The sequence below is a fragment of the Homarus americanus genome, unplaced genomic scaffold (assembly GCF_018991925.1).
Source record: "Homarus americanus isolate GMGI-L3 unplaced genomic scaffold, GMGI_Hamer_2.0 scaffold59436, whole genome shotgun sequence".
In the NCBI taxonomy this organism is placed as follows: domain Eukaryota; kingdom Metazoa; phylum Arthropoda; class Malacostraca; order Decapoda; family Nephropidae; genus Homarus; species Homarus americanus.
In genome coordinates, this window is record NW_024735690.1 from 55001 (window position 1) to 75000 (window position 20000).

At 36.0% G+C, this 20000-nt stretch overlaps 1 protein-coding gene across 6 annotated transcripts in view; it reads left to right on the forward strand.

The window, feature by feature from the left end:
* Nucleotides 1-2071: 2071 nt before the first annotated feature.
* LOC121871605 (glutamate-gated chloride channel-like) overlaps nt 2072-20000 on the forward strand; it is a 73165-nt gene continuing 55236 nt past the window's right edge. For all 6 annotated transcript variants that reach the window (XM_042374017.1, XM_042374016.1, XM_042374021.1 and 3 more), the window contains exon 1: nt 2072-2369. In XM_042374017.1, the coding sequence (XP_042229951.1) occupies nt 2365-2369 (5 nt within the window). In that variant the 5' untranslated portion in view covers nt 2072-2364. The remainder of the gene's footprint in view (nt 2370-20000) is intronic.

Below are 20000 nucleotides of genomic sequence, written 5' to 3' on the forward strand. Positions count from 1 at the left end.
TCCTCCACCCCTCTCCACCCCAACCCCCCCTCTCTCCCCCCTCTCCCTCCTCCTCCACCCCCAGCCCCCCCTCTCTCCACCCCTCTCCACCCCAACCCCCTCTCTCTCCACCCCTCTCCACCCCAACCCCCCCTCTCTCCACCCCTCTCACTCCCTCTCCACCCCCAACCCCCCTCTCCCACCCTCTCTACCCCTCTCCACCCCCCAACCCCCTCTCTCCACCCCTCTCCACCCCTCTCCACCCCAACCCCCCCTCTCTCCACCCCTCTCCACCCCTTTCTCCTAATACACACAAGCTTGGACGTCAACCAGCCACGTCTAATAATCTCTGAGACACATATCACGTTATCATCATAAGGTTTCTCAGAGAAGAATATACGTTTGGCTGAGAAAAACAGACAGAAGTAGACGGGCAAGCAGACAGGTAGACAGACAGGTAAAAGGGCAGAATGAGAAGCAGATAGGTAGACTGGCAAGGGGACAGGTAGACGGGCAGATAGACAGGTAGACGGGCAGGTAGACAGGTAAACAGACAGGTAGACGGACAAGAAGACAGGTAGATGGGTACAGACAGAAAGGCAGAAAGACAGGTAAACAGAGATGTAGGCAGGTAGACGGACAAATAGACACACAGACAGAAAGATGGACAGAGACTACGAAGAATAAAAGAAAATAAGACGATATAATAATGAAAGAAAGTAAAGAAAGAGAAAAGCAATAACTAAAGAAAGGGGAATAGATGGAAGACCCAGAAAAGAACGGAGGAAAATGAGAAAAATAAACACGAATGAAAAGAAACGGAGAAACGATAAATAAAGGAACATAAGGAAGGGAACAAGAACAATGTACAAGTTAAAGGAGAGAGAGAGACAGAGACGGAGAGAGAGAGAGAGAGAGAGAGAGAGAGAGAGAGAGAGAGAGAGAGAGACACGTACCAAGATGATATTTATGTGAAAAAATCGTGAAAACACCTGAGTTCTGGCAACGTATCACGGACAGGTAACAAAATTAAATTCATACCCCTTCTAAGGCTTAATAACGGGAGTCTTGTAACGAGGAAAATGACAAGAGAATGTGCCAAGTGTAGGACTGTCTGTCTGTCTGTCTGTCTGTCTGTCTGTCTGTCTGTCTGTGTCTCTGTTGTGTTTATGTGTGTGTGTGTGTGTGTGTGTGTGTGTGTGTGTGTGTGTGTGTGTGTGTGTAAGCCGTGACCACACTTCCAGGTACTGAGATAAGGTTTAAAAGCCATCTATTGACGCATCTCTGAAGAAACCATTTTACCTTAGGACATACACACACAGACACAAATTTCTATATACAGTAAAACCTCCATATAGCGGACTTCTATAATCCGTAAATCAGGGGCTTACCATATCTAACGGACTCTCGATATAGCGTTCTTTCATCTCTCTATAGTTCGTTAGGTTTCACATCTAATAAATCCTCGATATAACGAACTGTCCTCTCGATATCGTTCGTTATATAGAGGTTTCGTTGTACTGTATATCTGCTTTAACTGAGAGATTATTTAACGGGGTATATATTAATAGTATATTTGAAGATTGCCGTTGTGTTACCGGTTGACGGAATATTTCCCGTTGCAACAGAAAGGAATAATTGGCCGGTGCGAATATTATGTGGTTGGTTGGCTACTGTACTCGCCTTTTGCTCTAAGAGTCGCTGGTTCACGCTTGGGACACACCTTAGACCAGTGAGCTGTGAATGGGTACCTAACTGTACTCATGAGGAAGTGAATGAGGTCAAGTGCAGTGCCGTCTACACTAACCAATACATTAGGAACAATATTCACCCTTACAGCAATAGCAGTTAACATTATATTCCCGCTGCAACAACACCAACAGATCGCCAAGTTCCCAAAAGACAGGAGGGGTGGTTGAGGGAGGTTAGGTTAGGTTAGGAGGGGTGGTTGGGGGTCAGGAGGGGTGGTTGGGGGTGGTGGAGGGGGGCTCTCACCACTACGCTCGGTACGGGGCGCCTGCCTGCCTGCCTCGACCCGGGGAGAGAGAGAGAGAGAGAGAGAGAGAGAGCAGTGGGGGGGTCCGAACCTAGCGAGCGAGTCAGTTGAGTGTCGGCCATGGTCGTGTGAGGTGGACTGATCGTACTACTACCGTATTCCCCAGAACTTGTCATAACCGGTTGGTCTAGGAGAGATCAACTGGTTATAGTGGAAAGAGATTTCTACAATGGTTGACACTGAGAACCCCGGTGTGTGTGTTTGTCGGTCTCTCGTCTTGACACCGTAGAAATATTTTAGTGGTACTGTTTTTATTATGGTTGGCGTCCGTGATATGTATAGTGTGAGTGTGGTGACCATGTTGTGTACGACTTGAGACGCTAGTGGACATGTGGTAAGTGTTTGTGACTATTTCTGTTTGTTGATATGTTTTGTGTTTATATACATACACACAAACATATATATATATATATATATATATATATATATATATATATATATATATATATATATATATATATATATATATATATATATATATATATATATATATATATATATATATATATGTGTGTGTGTATGTGTGTGTGTGTGTGTATAATATGTTTGTTATGTACAGATATATTTATATTTATATATTGTGTTGGCTATACGCTTTACATATATGTTTACATGTGTGAGAAAACAAGATATTTGCCATAATAAAACAGTGAATAATTATCTTTATTAATATAAACATCAGTGTGAAAAATACGAAAAAAAATTAAGTTTATTCTTCCCAGCGACTTGATCCTTATAACACTAAGGAGAAAAACAAAATGTAAAGCAGATTTTTTTTTGGCATAAATTTGCATAAAGATTTTTGCACAAGAAAGCAGGAATGAACGTTGAGTGAATCCTGCACCCAGAGTGTTAAAGGCTAACTCGAGGGATAATCTCGTGAGTGAAGACAGAACACAACTGACTGCCCCATTTACCGTAAGAAACAGAACAAAATGAAGAACATTACGTCGAACAACAACCTACAATTTACACTGAGATTCCACCTTAACTACGCACGTCCAGAACTGACGCACCGGGAGATAAGATCAACACTCACACAGACTTAAGGTGTTCCTATACTATATCTTTAGACACATTCATACACCTTTATTTAAGAGGAACATTCAACTACGAACCTGTAAATATCCAAAACCTTCAGCAAATTCGTACAGGTTGGCGAGAGTGTAGGTCAGGAGGGTGTATGTATGTATGTATGTATGTATGTATGTATGTATGTATGTATGTATGTAGGTATGTATTTGTGTGTGTGTGTGTGTGTGTATGTGTGTGTGTGTGTGTGGTAATTCAATATGATTTAACAATTACACATAATATTTGCATTTTCATGATCATTAATTTTCACTCAGTCTGGTGTAGTAATTGACGCTAGTGTGTGAAACATTATGGAATATGTTGGTAAATAATGAAGAGTTATTTTTTATTCTGAGATGTAATTGAGGAGAATATTTTTATTTTACTGAACAAGTTATCTTTTTCATATTATCATCATCATCATTATTACCATCATCATCGTCGTCATTATCATTATTATCACTATCATTATTATTATTATTATCATCATCATCATCATCATCGTCGTCATTATCATTATTATCACTATCATTATTATTATTATTATCATCATCATTATCATCATTATCAATGTTATTACTATTATTATTATTCGTAACTCTCTTCCCATTATTATCACCACTACCTTCATCTTTATCATTATTAATATAAACTTTCTATATCATCTTTAACATACATTTCCTTATAACCATCACAAGCTTCCTTATAATCATTATTCTTATATAGTTTATAATATTCCTTTTATCTTATCTCACTTCCTTCCTTCGTTCAAGAGTCAGTAAATATCGACTTTTCTTCCTTTCCACCATATTTATCTTGTTAACGCGATTCTAACTTTAAATCTGTCAAAAATCATTATATTTACAAGTTAACTTATGTTTCGGAGCTTCATTAGTTCGAAAGGTTCATTCGTTTCGGGGTTCATTTGTGGTAAGGTTCATTTATTGCTTCGAAAGATCATATATGTATTTGAAGGTCGATATATATTGATTCAAAAGTTTATTAGTTGGTTCGAAGGTTCAGTCACTTGTTCAAAGGTTCAGTCACTCGTTCGAAGGTTCAGTCACTGGTTCAAAGGTTCAGTCACTCATTCAAAGGTTCAGTCACTCGTTCGAAGGTTCAGTCACTCATTCAAAGGTTCAGTCACTCGTTCGAAGGTTCAGTCACTGGTTCAAAGGTTCAGTCACTCATTCAAAGGTTCAGTCACTCGTTCGAAGGTTCAGTCACTCATTCAAAGGTTCAGTCACTCGTTCGAAGGTTCAGTCACTCGTTCAAAGGTTCAGTCACTAGTTCAAAGGTTCAGGGACTGGTTCGAAAGTTCAATCGTTTGAAGATTATCTGGTCTGTAGGTTCCTTGGTTGGAAGCTTCAATGGCCAGAAGATTTAATTAGTTTGGACCTTCAAACCACTTTAAGCTTCAGTACTAATTCATTTTAATTATGAGAAGGAGGAAGAGGAAACAGGAGGAGGAGGAGGAGAAACAGGAGGAGGAAGAGGAGAGGAGGGAGGAGGAGGAGGAGGAGGAGGAGAAACAGGAGGAGGAAGAGGAGAGGGAGGAGGAGGAGGAGAAACAGGAGGATAATGAGGAGGAAGAGGAGAGGGAGGAGCAGGAAGAAGATGACGACGGGGAGGAAAGGGACAACAAGAAAGAGGATGTAGAGTAGGAGGAGAAAGGAAGAGGAGAAGGAACACGGGGAGGAGGAGGACGAGGAAGATGAGAAGGAGGACGAAGATGATGACGAAGAAGGCGAGGAGGAGGAGGAAGACGAGAGGAGGAGGAGGAGGAGGAGGAAGACGAGGAGCAGTAAGAAGGCAGTGGAAGAGAGGGAAGACTGGCGAGGAGGAGGAGGAGGGAAGACGAGGAGCAGAGGCCCAGGGTGGACGAGGAGGAGGAGGAAGGCAGAAGGGAGGAGAGGCGAGGAGGAGGAGGAAGGCGAGGAGGAGGAAGGCGAGGAGGAGGAGGAAGACGAGGAGCAGTAAGAAGGCGAGGTGGAAGAGGAAGACGGCGAGGAGGAGGAGGAGGAAGACGAGGAGGAGGAGGAGGAAGAAGACTTGTATTATCTCCTTTATATTTAAGGTAACTTTCAACCTTAACTATTACTTTAGGTTACGTGTGATAATTAGGTAATATTTTAGGGTAAACTGACGGCTTTAAGTCATTATTGCATATAAAGGTAATTTATATCTCAGTTAAAGGCGTATTACATTTAAAGGCGTATTGCATTTAAAGGCGTATTACATTTAAAGGCGTATTACATTTAAAGGCGTATTACATTTAAAGGCGTATTACATTTAAAGGCGTATTACATTTAAAGGCGTATTACATTTAAAGGCGTATTACATTTAAAGGCGTATTACATTTAAAGGCGTATTACATTTAAAAGGGTATTACATTAAAGGCGTATTACATTTAAAAGGGTATTACATTAAAGGCGTATTACATTTAAAAGGGTATTACATTAAAGGCGTATTACATTTAAAGGCGTATTGCATTAAAGGCGTATTACATATAAAGCGAATTACATTTGAAAATTATTACATTTAAAAGGGTATTACATTTAAAGGCGCATTATATTTAAAAGGGAATTAAATTAAAGGCGTATTACATTTAAAGGCGCATTACATTTAAAGACGTATTACATATAAAAGGGTATTACATTTAAAGGCGTATTACATTTAAAAGGGTATTATATTTAAAGGCGTATTACATCAGCGTCCCCAAAGAAGTTATTAATAATATTTTTTTTAGAAACACTCGCCTTTACAGTGTCAAAATGGCTACTACAGTTTATAAGAAAAAACACCAAAGTTTATACACAATTTTACCATATTTTATTAACACAGAAAATTGTAACACAATTTTTCGTCCTAACTCCGGAAAATATAAGTCAGTTTTTGTCCTGACAAATTAGGTGTCGTAACTTTTTTGAAGGGATAGAAATATGTCTTGTAGGATTTAAGGTAATTTTTAAGGTAGGTTTGTGGTCTTACGATACTGTTGTTTTAGGGTTCAGTTATCTCTTGTAATATTTAAGGTAATTTTAAGGTGTGGTCCAAAATGACTAGATGAAAATGTTGTGTGATAACCGGCTATTTTTTCGATGCTGTTGGCGAGAAGGATAATGATTGTGTGGGGAAAAGACCAAACTCAAGCCAAGTAAGGTCAATTGATATATACGTCTGTTAATAAACCTAGATTATAGCAATCTGAGACCATTAATGCTTCATTGACCCTAGTTCAATGTTTACACGGAAAAATGACAAATATGTACCCCATGACCTCCATTACTCACGGCCAGGCCAGGTTAGGTCAGCTTGGCACTAAGGACTAAAGCCCATTGCACCAACAACCCACATCACTGTTTTTGTAAATACGAAGCTTCGCGGGTAAATATGCTGACTGAAAAACTCGATTGCCAACGCTCACAGCTACACACAGAACCAGTGTGTTAATCCTCTCAATAAAACACCTTGATGGTAGGAAGAACAGATTACGTATAAAAATGAATACCAATTTCTCTTTTCCTTTTTGAAGTTTAATTGTGGTTGGGAGTCTTCTAGAAGGAACGTGAAGGAGTTACATTGAAAGGGTTGATATATAGATACAGAGCGAGATTTATACTTGGTGGTAACTTTATATGACTAACACTTTAGGTTGACTCATTATAAAAAGTTTTAGGGCTGTAGTGTTTAAGTAGGTAGGTTTTATTCCCTCCAGCAGAGTTTCCCATTAAATGTAAATACAGTTCAAAAGAAAACAGTTAGGTTAAGTGTCATTTGTTTTTTTCCTGTTACCGCTAAGCTTATCCTCACCCCTCACCCCTCACCCCTCACCCCTCACCCCTCACCCCCACCGCCCCGGCACATTTTCTCTGGTAATAACATATCCCTGACGTCATCACAACCCACACAACACACTGACGTAGATGAAACACCAATCACGTTTTATTAATTGTGAGGCTCAGAGCGGCGCCACAATCCACACACACACACACACACACACACACGTTAAGTACTATATACACCTCACAGGGCTGAGAATAACACCCTTGTCTTATTTAAGGGGACCGCCTGACCTGACCTGACTGAAACTCTTTGTGTTTTTTTTATGGCGAGGGATTTTTTTATTTTATTTATTTGTTTATTTATTTATTTTTTATTTGTGGACCGTTACGTGTTAATCTATAGAGTGCTGTAGTTACATATAGTGGTACGGGGAGGAATTAAGACATATTTCATATATATTTCAATTTTCTTTGTAATCTTTACCTCATTGAAATTCAAGCAGCAACTCGACCATTCTACCGGGATTTCATTTCCTCTGCTCGGGAATTCTATTCATATCCCGGCGGCTGAGTAGTATCGCCGGGGTGCAGTGTGAGGGAGTCTCTGCCTCACCAGCCACACAGGCGCTCAGCTGGGTATAACTAGCAATTAAGAGCAACTAGCAGCTATTTTGCCTCAGTTTAATGTATCAGTTCACCGTCAGGAGTCATTACTTGATGAACATTAAAGAAAGTTTGACTCTTTAGTTCCTTCGTTAGTGTCGCCAACACGAACACAGCCTGGCGCTCTACTCCATCCGCACTGACACACGCCTGCAGTGGGTCGTTTAATGGTGCTATCTGGCGGACTAAGGACCCGCAACACCACAGCACTCCTCCTAGGACCCACAACACCACAACACTCCTCCTAGGACCCACAACACCACAACACTCCTCCTAGGACCCACAACAACACAACACTCCTCCTAGGACCCACAACACCACAACACTCCTCCTAGGACCCACAACACCACAACACTCCTCCTAGGACCCACAACAACACAACACTCCTCCTAGGACCCACAACAACACAACACTCCTCCTAGGACCCACAACAACACAACACTCCTAGGACCCACAACAACACTGTCACCAGTTGGTTTATATAATGAAGTATAATGTCTTATCTTCATACTTAAACCTAAACTGTTTGATCATCATTATAAAAGTCGTTTCAAAAGTCCTTCTCAACATCTTAAAACATACCAGGAAACAAAAGGTTAACTCTCTCTAAGAAAAAAAAATAAATGTTTAATAAATTTCGTATAAATATCCAACACAAGGAGCCTAAAATAACAATATAAAAAACAACTTAATTTATCACTGTAAAAAAAGCTACTTAAAATACAGAAAAGAAACAAACAAACAAATACCCATTAAGAATTGTTTGATTAACCATAAAAAAATAATATTTATATATTTAAAGAATATTGAGTAAACAATGTACACTTGAGTAAACAATTTTTAGTCCCAGGAGAACCAAGACGAGATAATCTCTCTGGAGAATGTAAACAAACTCTTTGTTAAATGTGTTTACTATGATGATTAGCTTCTTCTTGACCCCGGCAGCCAACCAAGAGGCCTCTGTGAATAAATGAGAGAGAGAGAGAGAGAGAGAGAGAGAGAGAGAGAGAGAGAGAGAGAGAGAGAGACCTCTCACCAGGTATAAGTGAACACGGCTCATTAACTCAGCCACTGTCATTAAGGTGTAGAGTGACCAGGTAAGGTGTTTGCTCTCCACTACACAGCACCAACAGACCCTCGGCTCTAACACACCTGCCTCACTGAGCTGCCGTATGTGTGTTATGACGACTATATAAGAACACGATAAAAACGACTTATTATCACGTAAGGTTGGGAAAAGGTGTGAGTCACGTCAGTGTCAACATTATAAAATATGAGATGTCCACAGGTGTAAAGACATGTCCACAGGTGTAAAGACATGTCCACAGGTGTAAAGACATGTCCACAGGTGTAGAGACATGTCTACAGGTGTAGAGACATGTCCACAGGTGTGCTTATGCCCACAGGTGTAAGGAACCCATCTGCAGGTGTAGAGACATGTCTACAGGTGTAGAGACATGTCCACAGGTGTAGAGGCATGTCCACAGGTGTAAAGACATGTCCACAGGTGTAAAGACATGTCCACAGGTGTAAAGACATGTCCACAGGTGTAGAGACATGTCTACAGGTGTAGAGACATGTCCACAGGTGTAGAGACAAGTCCACAGGTGTAAAGGCATGTCCACAGGTGTAAAGACATGTCCACAGGTGTAGAGACATGTCCACAGGTGTAAAGACATGTCCACAGGTGTAAAGGCATGTCCACAGGTGTAAAGACATGTTCACAGGTGTAAAGACATGTCCACAGGTGTAGAGACATGTCCAGAGGTGTAAAGACATGTCCACAGGTGTAAAGACATGTTCACAGGTGTAGAGACATGTCCACAGGTGTGGGAACATGTCCACAGGTGTAAAGACATGTCCATATGTGTAAGAACATGTCCACAGGTGTAGAGACATGTCCACACACACACACACACACACACACACACACACACACACACACACACACACACACACACACACACACACACACACACACACACACACACACACACATTACTTACACACACACACACACACAGCCATACAGCTCTTGATTAAAAACCAAGCATGCATTCTCTACTAACTTTGAGACCAACAGTATCACCTTAGCTAAAAGACAATATATATATATATATATATATATATATATATATATATATATATATATATATATATATATATATATATATATATAACACGAAAAAAAGAGAAAAAATGAGAAATAAACGTAGAAAAAATTAAAACTGATACCAATAAACATGAAACAAAAAATAAAAACACGAAATAAAACGAACGAAAAACATAAAAAACGAAAACACACATTTGTAGAATATATTTATTTTAATGTTAACATATAGTGTAAATTTAGAACGATTTTATTTTATTTTTTTAGCTGATTTTATATTTTTCCTATAAATTTAGTTAAAATTTTCTACGTGGATTATTTTGACGTGAAAGAAACTTGACGGGTAATACTTTAGACTTGACGCTCAGGGAAGGAACCACTTTAGGGAAATATTCTATGGAAGAAAACTTGTTCCTTACCTTTTGAATAATAAGAAATGGGTAGAAGAATTGTAACTTTCCTATTTTTGTTCAATGTTTCTTCCTCAACGCACTGCCTGCTTCTCTGTGGCGCGGGAAGCTATATCAGGCAGGCGGCTATTACTAGTTTATTATGAGAGCGTCAAGAGACAAACGACATTTCATAAACATTAACGCTTCCATTAAATAAACACCGCGAATAATAATAATAATAATAATAAGACTTTCCAGTATTTTAGGTTTTATAATTAGTTGAGCAGTTTTGCCTTAGCGGCGTTTCATACCTGAGCAGCGTCGACATTACTCCCGCCCTGACGTAAATGATTTAGTGATGATAAGATAAAAGCAATCAGACCGACATAACCTGACCTAACTTCCTATAAGATTGAGAAGTTTTATTTTGTTATATTACCTTATTGTGATGGTTGGGAGTTGGTGGGTAGAGGGGGGTAATTGGTGGGTTGAGGGAGGGAGTTGGTGGGTTGAGGGGGGTAATTGGTGGGTTGAGGGAGGGAGTTGGTGGGTTGAGGGGGCAGTTGGTGGGTAAAGGGATGGAGTTGGTGGGCAGAGGGAGGGAGTTGGTGGGTAGAGGTAGGGAGTTGGTGGGTAGAGGGAGAGAGTTGGTGGGAAGAGGGAGGGAGTTGGTGGGTTGAGGGGGCAGTTGGTGGGTTGAGGGAGGTAGTTGGTGGGTAAAGGGAGGGAGTTGGTGGGTTGAGGGGGCAGTTGGTGGGTTAAGGGAGGCATGTGATGGGTAGAGGGGGAAGTGGGTGGGTAGAGAGAGGTATTGGTGGGCAGAGGAAACAGTGTAAGGAGGAATGGATGGACTCGCTAGAAAATGGTTGTCAACAAAATCGAATCGTTAGGTATTGACGCGAGCAGGGACAGTATTTGTATTATTAAACCCTTATGTACGATGTCCCCTCTGAGTTGAATAAATCGTGAGGAGTTAACCAAATAAAATATTGAAAGTGGCGTCCCTGTAGTGAAGAAGTTAGTGGAGAGTTGGAGGTAGTCTACTAAAGCTGATAAACCAATGAGGAATACCATACCTGACCTAATTTATTTATCCTAGGATGGAAGTACAGTCTTTTAGTTTACGTTAGATAGGTCGGTTAAGTTAGGTTTCTATATATACTGTCAATAGGAGGGAGGAAGGAAGGCGAACACGGCAGTCCAAGATGGCTGAACTAGATGACAGTTCAAGAGGGCTGTCCAAGCGGCACCCACCATTTTCACTTAACAAAAACAAAGGTAAAACTAAAAGTAAGAAAGCTATAATTCTCTCCTGTCCTTTTTTTTCTGTTTGTGAGATAAGATTTTTTTTTTTACTACCGAGATTTTTCATCAGGTAGCTCCTTCCCCTGAGTGTGACGTCTAAGGTATTACCCAGTTTTTGTTGTCAACATATACGGGAATTCAGATTTTGTACATTCTTTGTCAGTAACTGAATAAAAATCGTATAAATTGAATCTAAACTCTGTAAATTGTGGTATATTTCCCTACATGGTATATTTTGGTGTGAAAACCTTAGCTATACTATAAAAGCTTATCGTACTGTGACGGCAGATATCAACAGGGAAGTTATTTTGCGAATACACTTTACAACATGAAAATTGGTTGAGATTGACGTGGTGGCAAGTAAAAAACAAAAAACAATCACTCAAAGGTTAGTTATATCACTCAAAGGTTAGTTATATCACTCAAAGGTTAGTTATATCACTTAAAGGTTAGTTATATCACTTAAAGGTTAGTTATATCACTCAAAGGTTAGTTATATCACTCAAAGGTTAGTTATATCACTCAAAGGTTAGTTATATCACTTAAAGGTTAGTTATATCACTTAAAGGTTAGTTATATCACTTAAAGGTTAGTTATATCGCTTAAGGTTAGTTATATCATAAGGTTAGTTATATGCTTAAGGTTAGTTATATCACTTAAAGGTTAGTTATATCACTTGAGTTGGATTATATATCACTTAAGGTTAGTTATATCACTTAAGGTTAGGTTATATCACTTAAGGTTAGTTATATACTTAAAAGGTTAGTTATATCACTCCAAAGGTTGGTTATATCACTCAAAAGGTTAGTTTATATCGCTTAAAAGGTTAGTTATACTTAAAGGTTAGTTATATCACTCAAGGTTAATTTATATCACTTAAAAGGTTAGTTCTGCCTCTTAAAGTTTAGTTATATCATGAGTTAGTTATATCACTTAAAGGTTAGTTATATCACTTAAAGGTTAGTTATATCACTTAAAGGTTAGTTATATCACTTAAAGGTTAGTTATATCACTTAAAGGTTAGTTATATCACTTAAAGGTTAGTTATATCACTCAAAGGTTAGTTATATCACTCAAAGGTTAGTTATATCACTTAAAGGTTAGTTATATCACTTAAAGGTTAGTTATATCACTCAAAGGTTAGTTATATCACTTAAAGGTTAGTTATATCACTCAAAGGTTAGTTATATCACTTAAAGGTTAGTTATATCACTCAAAGGTTAGTTATATCACTTAAAGGTTAGTTATATCACTTAAAGGTTAGTTATATCACTTAAAGGTTAGTTATATCACTTAAAGGTTAGTTATATCACTTAAAGGTTAGTTATATCACTCAAAGGTTAGTTATATCACTCAAAGGTTAGTTATATCACTTAAAGGTTAGTTATATCACTTAAAGGTTAGTTATATCACTTAAAGGTTAGTTATATCACTTAAAGGTTAGTTATATCACTCAAAGGTTAGTTATATCACTTAAAGGTTGTGTTAAGGTCGTTTCTTAAAGGTTAGTTATACCATTTTAAAGGTTAGTATCACTTAAAGTTACAGGTCGCCTTCTAAAGGTTAGTTATATCATTTCTAGCGTTAGTTATATCACTGAAGCGTTAGTTATATCAATTTAAAGGTTAGTTATATCACTTAAAGGTTGTTATATCACCTAAAGGTTAGTTATATCACTTTCTAAAGGTTATTATATCACCAAAGGTTAGGTTATATCACTTAAAGGTTAGTTATATCACTCAAAGGTTAGTTATATCGTTTCTTAAAAGGTTAGTTATATCACCAAATAGTTATATCACCAAAGGTTGAAGTTATATCACTTCAGCGTTATTATCACTTAAAGGTTAGTTATATCACTTAAAAGGTTAGTTATATCACTTCAAAGGTTAGTTATATCAATTTCAGTTGTTGTTACATCAATTGTGCTAAGTTGAAGTTATATCACTTAAAGGTTAGGTTATATACTTAAAGGTTGTTATATCACTTAAAGGTTAGTTATATCACTTAAAGGTTAGTTATATCACTTAAAATAAGTTAGTTATATCACTTAAAGGTTAGTTATATCACTTAAAGGTTAGTTATATCACTTAAAGGTTAGTTATATCACCGTGCTGTTAGTTAGTATCACTGTAGTGTTGGGTTATATCACTTAAAGGTTAGTTATACTACCAAAGTTGTTATATCACTTAAAGGTTAGTTATATCACTTAAAGGTTAGGTACCGCTTCAGCGTTAGCTATCAATTAAAAGAAGCTATATCACTGTAAATGTTGAAGTTATATTTCAAATAAGTTAGTTATATCACTAAAGTTATTAGTTATATTTCATTTAAATAAGTTAGTATCACTTAAAGAAGTTATATCACTTTAAAGTTGTTGGGGTTATATCACTTGTGCTGTTAGTTGTACTATCTAAAGGTTGTTGGTATCACCTGCTGTTGAAGTTATATCAAATAAGAAGTTATATCACTTAGCGCTGGTTAGTTATATCACCAAAGCGTTAGTTATATCACTTAAAGGTTAGTTATATCACTTAAAGGTTAGTTATATCAATGCAAAGGTTAGTTATATCAATTAAAAGTTTAGTTATATACTTCACCCAAAGGTTAGTTATATCACCTGTAGCGTTAGTTATATCAGTTTTAAAGAAGTTATATTTATCAAGGTTAGTTATATCACTTCAGCGTTAGTTTATATCACTAGTGGTTATATTATATCACTTAAAAGGTTAGTTATATCACTTAAAGGTTAGTTATATCACTCAGTTAGTTATATCACTTAGTTGTTAGTTATATTTAAAGTTAGTTATATCACTTAAAGCTGTTAGTTATATCATTTAAAAGGTTAGTTATATCACTTAAAGGTTAGTTATATCACTTAAAATAAGTTAGTTATATCAATTAAAGGTTAGTTATATCACTCAAAGAAGTTAGTTATCACTTAAATAAGAATATATCACTTTCAGTTGTTGTTATATCACTCAAAGGTTAGTTATATTCACTCAAAGGTTAGTTATATCATACTAGAAGAAGCAGTTATATCAATAAAAGTTAGTGCTGTATCACTCAAAGGTTAGTTATATCACTTGTGCCGTTAGTTATATCACTTTCAGCCAAGTTAGTTATATCAATACTTAAATAAGTTAGTTATATCACTAAAGAAGCCAGTATCACTTTAAAGTGTTAGTTATATCACTCAAAGGTTAGTTATATCACTAAAGGTTAGTTAGAATTACTGAAAGGTTAGTTATATCACTTAAAGGTTAGTTATATCACTTAAAGGTTAGTTATATCACTTAAAGTTAGTTATATCACTTAAAGGTTAAGAAGTTATATCGCCTCAAAGGTTAGTTATATCACTCAAAGGCTGGGTTAAAGGTTATATTTGTTTTAAATGTTAGTTATATCATTAAAGGTTAGTTATATTGAAGAAAGAAGCAAGTATTTTACCAAATGTTGGTTATATCAATTTCTAAAGGTTAGTTATATCATTTAAAGCTTAAAGATATATTGATCGCGCTGTTAGTTATATCACCAAATAAGCGTTATATCACTGAAGTGTTTGGGGTTATATCACTTTCAGCGTTAGTTATATCACTTTAAAGCTGTTGAAGTTATATCACTTAAAGGTTATTATATCACTTAAATAAGAAGTTATATCACTAGTTGTTGTAAGGTTATATCACTTAAAGGTTAGTTATATCACTAAAGGTTAGTTATATCACTCCGTGCTGTTAGTTATATCACTTCTAGCGTTAGTTATATCACTTAAAGGTTAGTTATATCGTTTTAAGGCAAGTTGTATCGGTTTTTAAAGGTTAGTTATATCACTCAAAGGTTAGTTATATCACTTGAAGCTAAGTTAGTTATATCACTTGTGCTGTTGAAGTATATATCACTTAAAGGTTAGAAGTTATATCAATTAAAGGTTAGTTATATCACTTAAAGGTTAGTTATATCACTTAAAGGTTAATATATCACTTAAATAAGTATATATCACTTAAAGGTTAGTTATATCAATTTAAAGGTTATTATATCACTTAAAGCTGTTAGTTATATCAATTTAAAGGTTGAAGAGATCACTTAAAGGTTAGTTATATATCACTTAAAGGTTAGTTTATATCACTCCTGTAAAGGTTAGTTATATCACTTAAAGGTTAGTTATATCACTTAAAGGTTAGTTATAATACTTAAAGCAAGTAGCTATATCACCTAAAGGTTAGTTATATCACTAGTTGAAGTTATATCAATGGGTAAAGGTTAGTTATATATCACTAAAGGTTAGTTATATTTACTTAAAGGTTAGCGCTATATCACTCTAGTGTTAGTTATATCACTCTTAAAGGTTGGGGTTATATCACTTAAAGGTTAGTTATATCACTTGTAGCTGTTGAAGTTATATCACTTTCTAAAGGTTAGTTATATCACTTAAAGGTTGAAGTTATATCACCTTAAAGGTTAGTTATATATCACTTAAAGGTTAGTTATATCACTTAAAGGTTAGTTATATCACTTAAAGGTTAGTTATATCACTTGAAGGTTAGTTATATCACTTGTGTTGGTTATATCACTTAAAGGTTAGTTATATATCACTCAAAGGTTAGAAGTTATATCACTTAAAGGTTGGGGTTATATCACTTAAATAAGTTAGTTATATCACTTAAAAGGTTAGTTATATCACTTAAAATAGTTAGGTTACATCACTAAAGGTTAGTTATATCACCAAAGGTTAGTTATATCACTTAAAGTTGGGTTATATCACTTAAAAGGTTAAGTATCACTTAAAGGTTAGGTTATATCACCAAAGGTTAGTTATATCACTTAAAGGTTAGTTAGAATACTTAAAGGTTAGTTATCATTAGGTTAGTTATATCACTAAAAAGGTAAAGCCACATTTTAAAGGTTGGGGTTATATCACTTAAAGCGTTAGTTATCAATTAAAGGTTGAAGTTATATCACTTAAAGGTTAGTTATATCACCTTAAAGGTTAGTTATATCACTTAAAGGTTAGTTATATCACTTAAAGGTTAGTTATATCAATTTAAAGGTTAGTTATATTTCACCAAAGGTTGAAGGTTATATCACTTAAAGGTTAGTTATATCACTCAAAGGTTATATATCACTTTTAAAGGTTAGTTATATCATCAAAGGTTGTTATATCACTTTAAAGGTTAGTTATATCACTTAAAAGGTTAGTTATATCACTTAAAGGTTAGTTATATCACCAAAGGTTAAGTTATATCACTTAAAGGTTAGTTATATCACTTAAAGGTTAGTTATATCACTTAAAGGTTAGGTTATATCACTTAAAGGTTAGTTATATCAATTAAAGGTTAGTTATATCACCAAAGGTTAGTTATATCACTTAAAAGGTTAGTTATATCACTTAAAAGGTTAGTTATATATCACTTAAAGGTTGCTAGTTATATCACTTAAAATAAGTTAGTTATATCACTCAGCTGTTAAGCTATATCACTTAAAGCGTTGAAGTTATATTTAAAATAAGAAGTTATATATCACTTAAAATAAGTTAGTTATATCACTTAAAGGTTAGTTATATCACTTAAAGGTTAGTTATATTACTAAATAAGAAGCTAGATATCACTTAAAGGTTAGTTATATCACTTGAAGGTTAGTTATATCACTTAAAGGTTAAGTTATATCACTTAAAGGTTAGTTATATATCACTTAAAGGTTAGTTATATCAATTAAAGGTTAGTTATATCACTTAAAGGTTGAAGTATCACCAAAGGTTAGTTATATCACTTAAAGGTTAGTTATATCACCAAAGGTTAGTTATATCACTTGGTGCTAGTTATATCAATTGCTATATCACTTAAAGGTTAGTTATCAACACCAAAGGTTAGTTATATCACCAAAGGTTGCTATATCACTTAAAGGTTAGTTATATCACTTAAAGGTTGAAGCTATTATATCACCAAAGGTTAGTTATATCACTTGAAGGTTAGTTATATCACTTAAAGGTTAGTTATATCACTTAAAGGTTAGGTTATATCACTCTAAAGGTTAGTTATATCACTTTAAAGGTTAGTTATATTCACTTTCTTCTAAAGGTTATTAGTTATATCACTCAAAGGTTAGTTATATCACTTAAAGCGTTAGTTATATCACTCTGTGCTGTTAAGTTATGCATTACTTAAAAGTTGTTAAATACTTAAAGTTACAGGTATCACTCAAAGGTTAGTTATATCACTCAAAGGTTAGTTATATCACTCAAAGGTTAGTTATATCACTCAAAGGTTAGTTATATCACTTAAAGGTTAGTTATATCACTTAAAGGTTAGTTATATCACTTGAAGGTTAGTTATATCACTTAAAGGTTAGTTATATCACTAGAGGGAACGAAGATTAGTGAGACAATGACGGACCTCATCTAACCTGCTCCCTCCCCATGATTGAGCATTGTGTGTTATATATGTCTGACCTTAGAGCGGAGTGTTGGGCGGGGGGGGGGAGGAGGTGTAGCCACACTTCTTCCATAGACACTTTACACTGTTGACAAAAAGTTCCTTTATAAACACAATTTAAATATACACCATTCTTGTTTTATATGATTCTATCTTACAAAATTCGTCTGTACAGTTATTTTTTTCAATGTTAATAAAAAAGCTGTTAATAAGCACTTCTCATTAACATGTAAGGCACTTAACAATTCTTTTTAATATTTTCACGCTAATAACAAGTTCCACAGAGACCCGCCGTCGTTAACGACATAATCTGTACAATAACAAAAGAGCATCGATTTCGAACTCAATCTCAACAAATATAGTTTCCAATACTTGTTCCAATACTTTTCATAATAACGGGTGCCTGAATTAATTTTCTTTTTCATAATAACACTTATCACCTTTTTATTACACACACACACACACACATATATATATATTTATATTGAGTTTTAACTCAATCTTTACCTTCTGTTTCTGTGTTTCTTCCTATTTTATTTTCTCGGTTATGATTGATGTCAACGACAGGCTTGGGGCTTAGGTATCTATAATGACGTCACCAACGCAAGACAGTCGTTCGTGTGGGGGGTGGGGTGGGGTGGGGGGGTGGGGGGATACAGCCAAGAAATTTACTAAAATACAAAAAATTTATGTGTTTAAACGATATAAGAAAATACGTTCTTTTATAGAGAAAGTTCATAATATTGTAAATTATTACTTATTTTTGTACATTTACTAATACAAACAATATTGTTAAAATACAACCCCAAATACCCACGTGATACAGTATGCGATAAAATTCCCCACAGTATAAAAAATACCTAGCGAATAAAAATTCCCTAGTCTAAAAATTCCCTACAGGATGAAAATTCCCTATAGTTTATAAAATTCCTCACAGTATAAAAATTCCCTAGAGTATAAAAATTCCCCTGAGGATAAAGCCAAGAGCCTCTGGCCAGATCAACCTGGTGACGGAAATAGACTCCAGGTAGCTCTGAGTCTTCCACAACTGCTGGTTCTCCCCATCCCCGTTCTTCCCGTTTTCTCCACCATTATTTTCCCTCATCTCCACTCTCTCTCTCTCTCTCTCTCTCTCTCTCTCTCTCTCCTTCTCCGTCAATATATTCTCGTATGTCTCAGTCTATCTGTCCGTTTCCCTGTCTGTCTTTCCTTGTCTGTCTGCCCATCTCTCTTTGTCTCTCTCTCTCTCTCTCTCTCCTCCTACCAGAAAAAAATCAACTCTGGTAGAATCAGACCAACTGCCTCGACAGGTAATTAGTCTTGGCGTCTTTGTTTACCTTGAAGGGGACACCTGTCGTCGCCCACCTGTCTGGCCCAACAGGTACACTCCACCATCCTATAATAACATTCCTCCTCCTCCTCCTTTCTGCTTCACTATTTGCTTCATTTTTGCTCAATTTTTACTTCGTTTCTTTATCTTTTGCTTTTCTTCATTTTTCGTTTTACTTCGTTTCTTTATTTGCTTTCTTAATTTTCTCTCTTATTTTCTTATTTTCCCCAATTTTTCTTAATTTTTGTCTTGGGTTTGCTTCATTTATTAATTTTTCTTCCATTTCTTATTTTCTTCACTTTTCTTTTTTTATCTCCCTTCATTCATTTGACTTCCCTACGAGTCATCTCACGGGATCTGTCATCGAACACTCTTTATTATATGTATGTATGTATGTATGTATGTATGTATGTATGTATGTATGTATGTATGTATGTATGTATGAGTTGACGTAATGAGTGGGCGGACGACAGGCAGACATAGACACACTCACCAAAACCATTATCTGGAGGAACGAATCGACGAGTGAATTATTTTATTTTATTTTATTTTTGACCTTTTCATTTTGGATCTCCGGGACCGTAGTGTAGGTTGAGGCTCTCCCCGGAAATGGTTTGCATACTGTCGAGTTTGATTGATTCCCTCAGGTATGGCATTCGCTTTCCTATTGGACGCTCTTCCTATTTTCAATGGTTACAAAAAAAAAAAAATGTGTTTTTCGTTGTGATTTTGTTTTCGGTCTAAGTTTTACCGTGTGTGTGTGTGTGTGTGTGTGTGTGTGTGTGTGTGTGTGTGTGTGTGTGTGTGTGTGTGTGTGTGTGTGTGTGTGTGTGTGTGTGTGTGTGTTTGTGGATGGAGAGGTAAATTAATGATGAAATAAA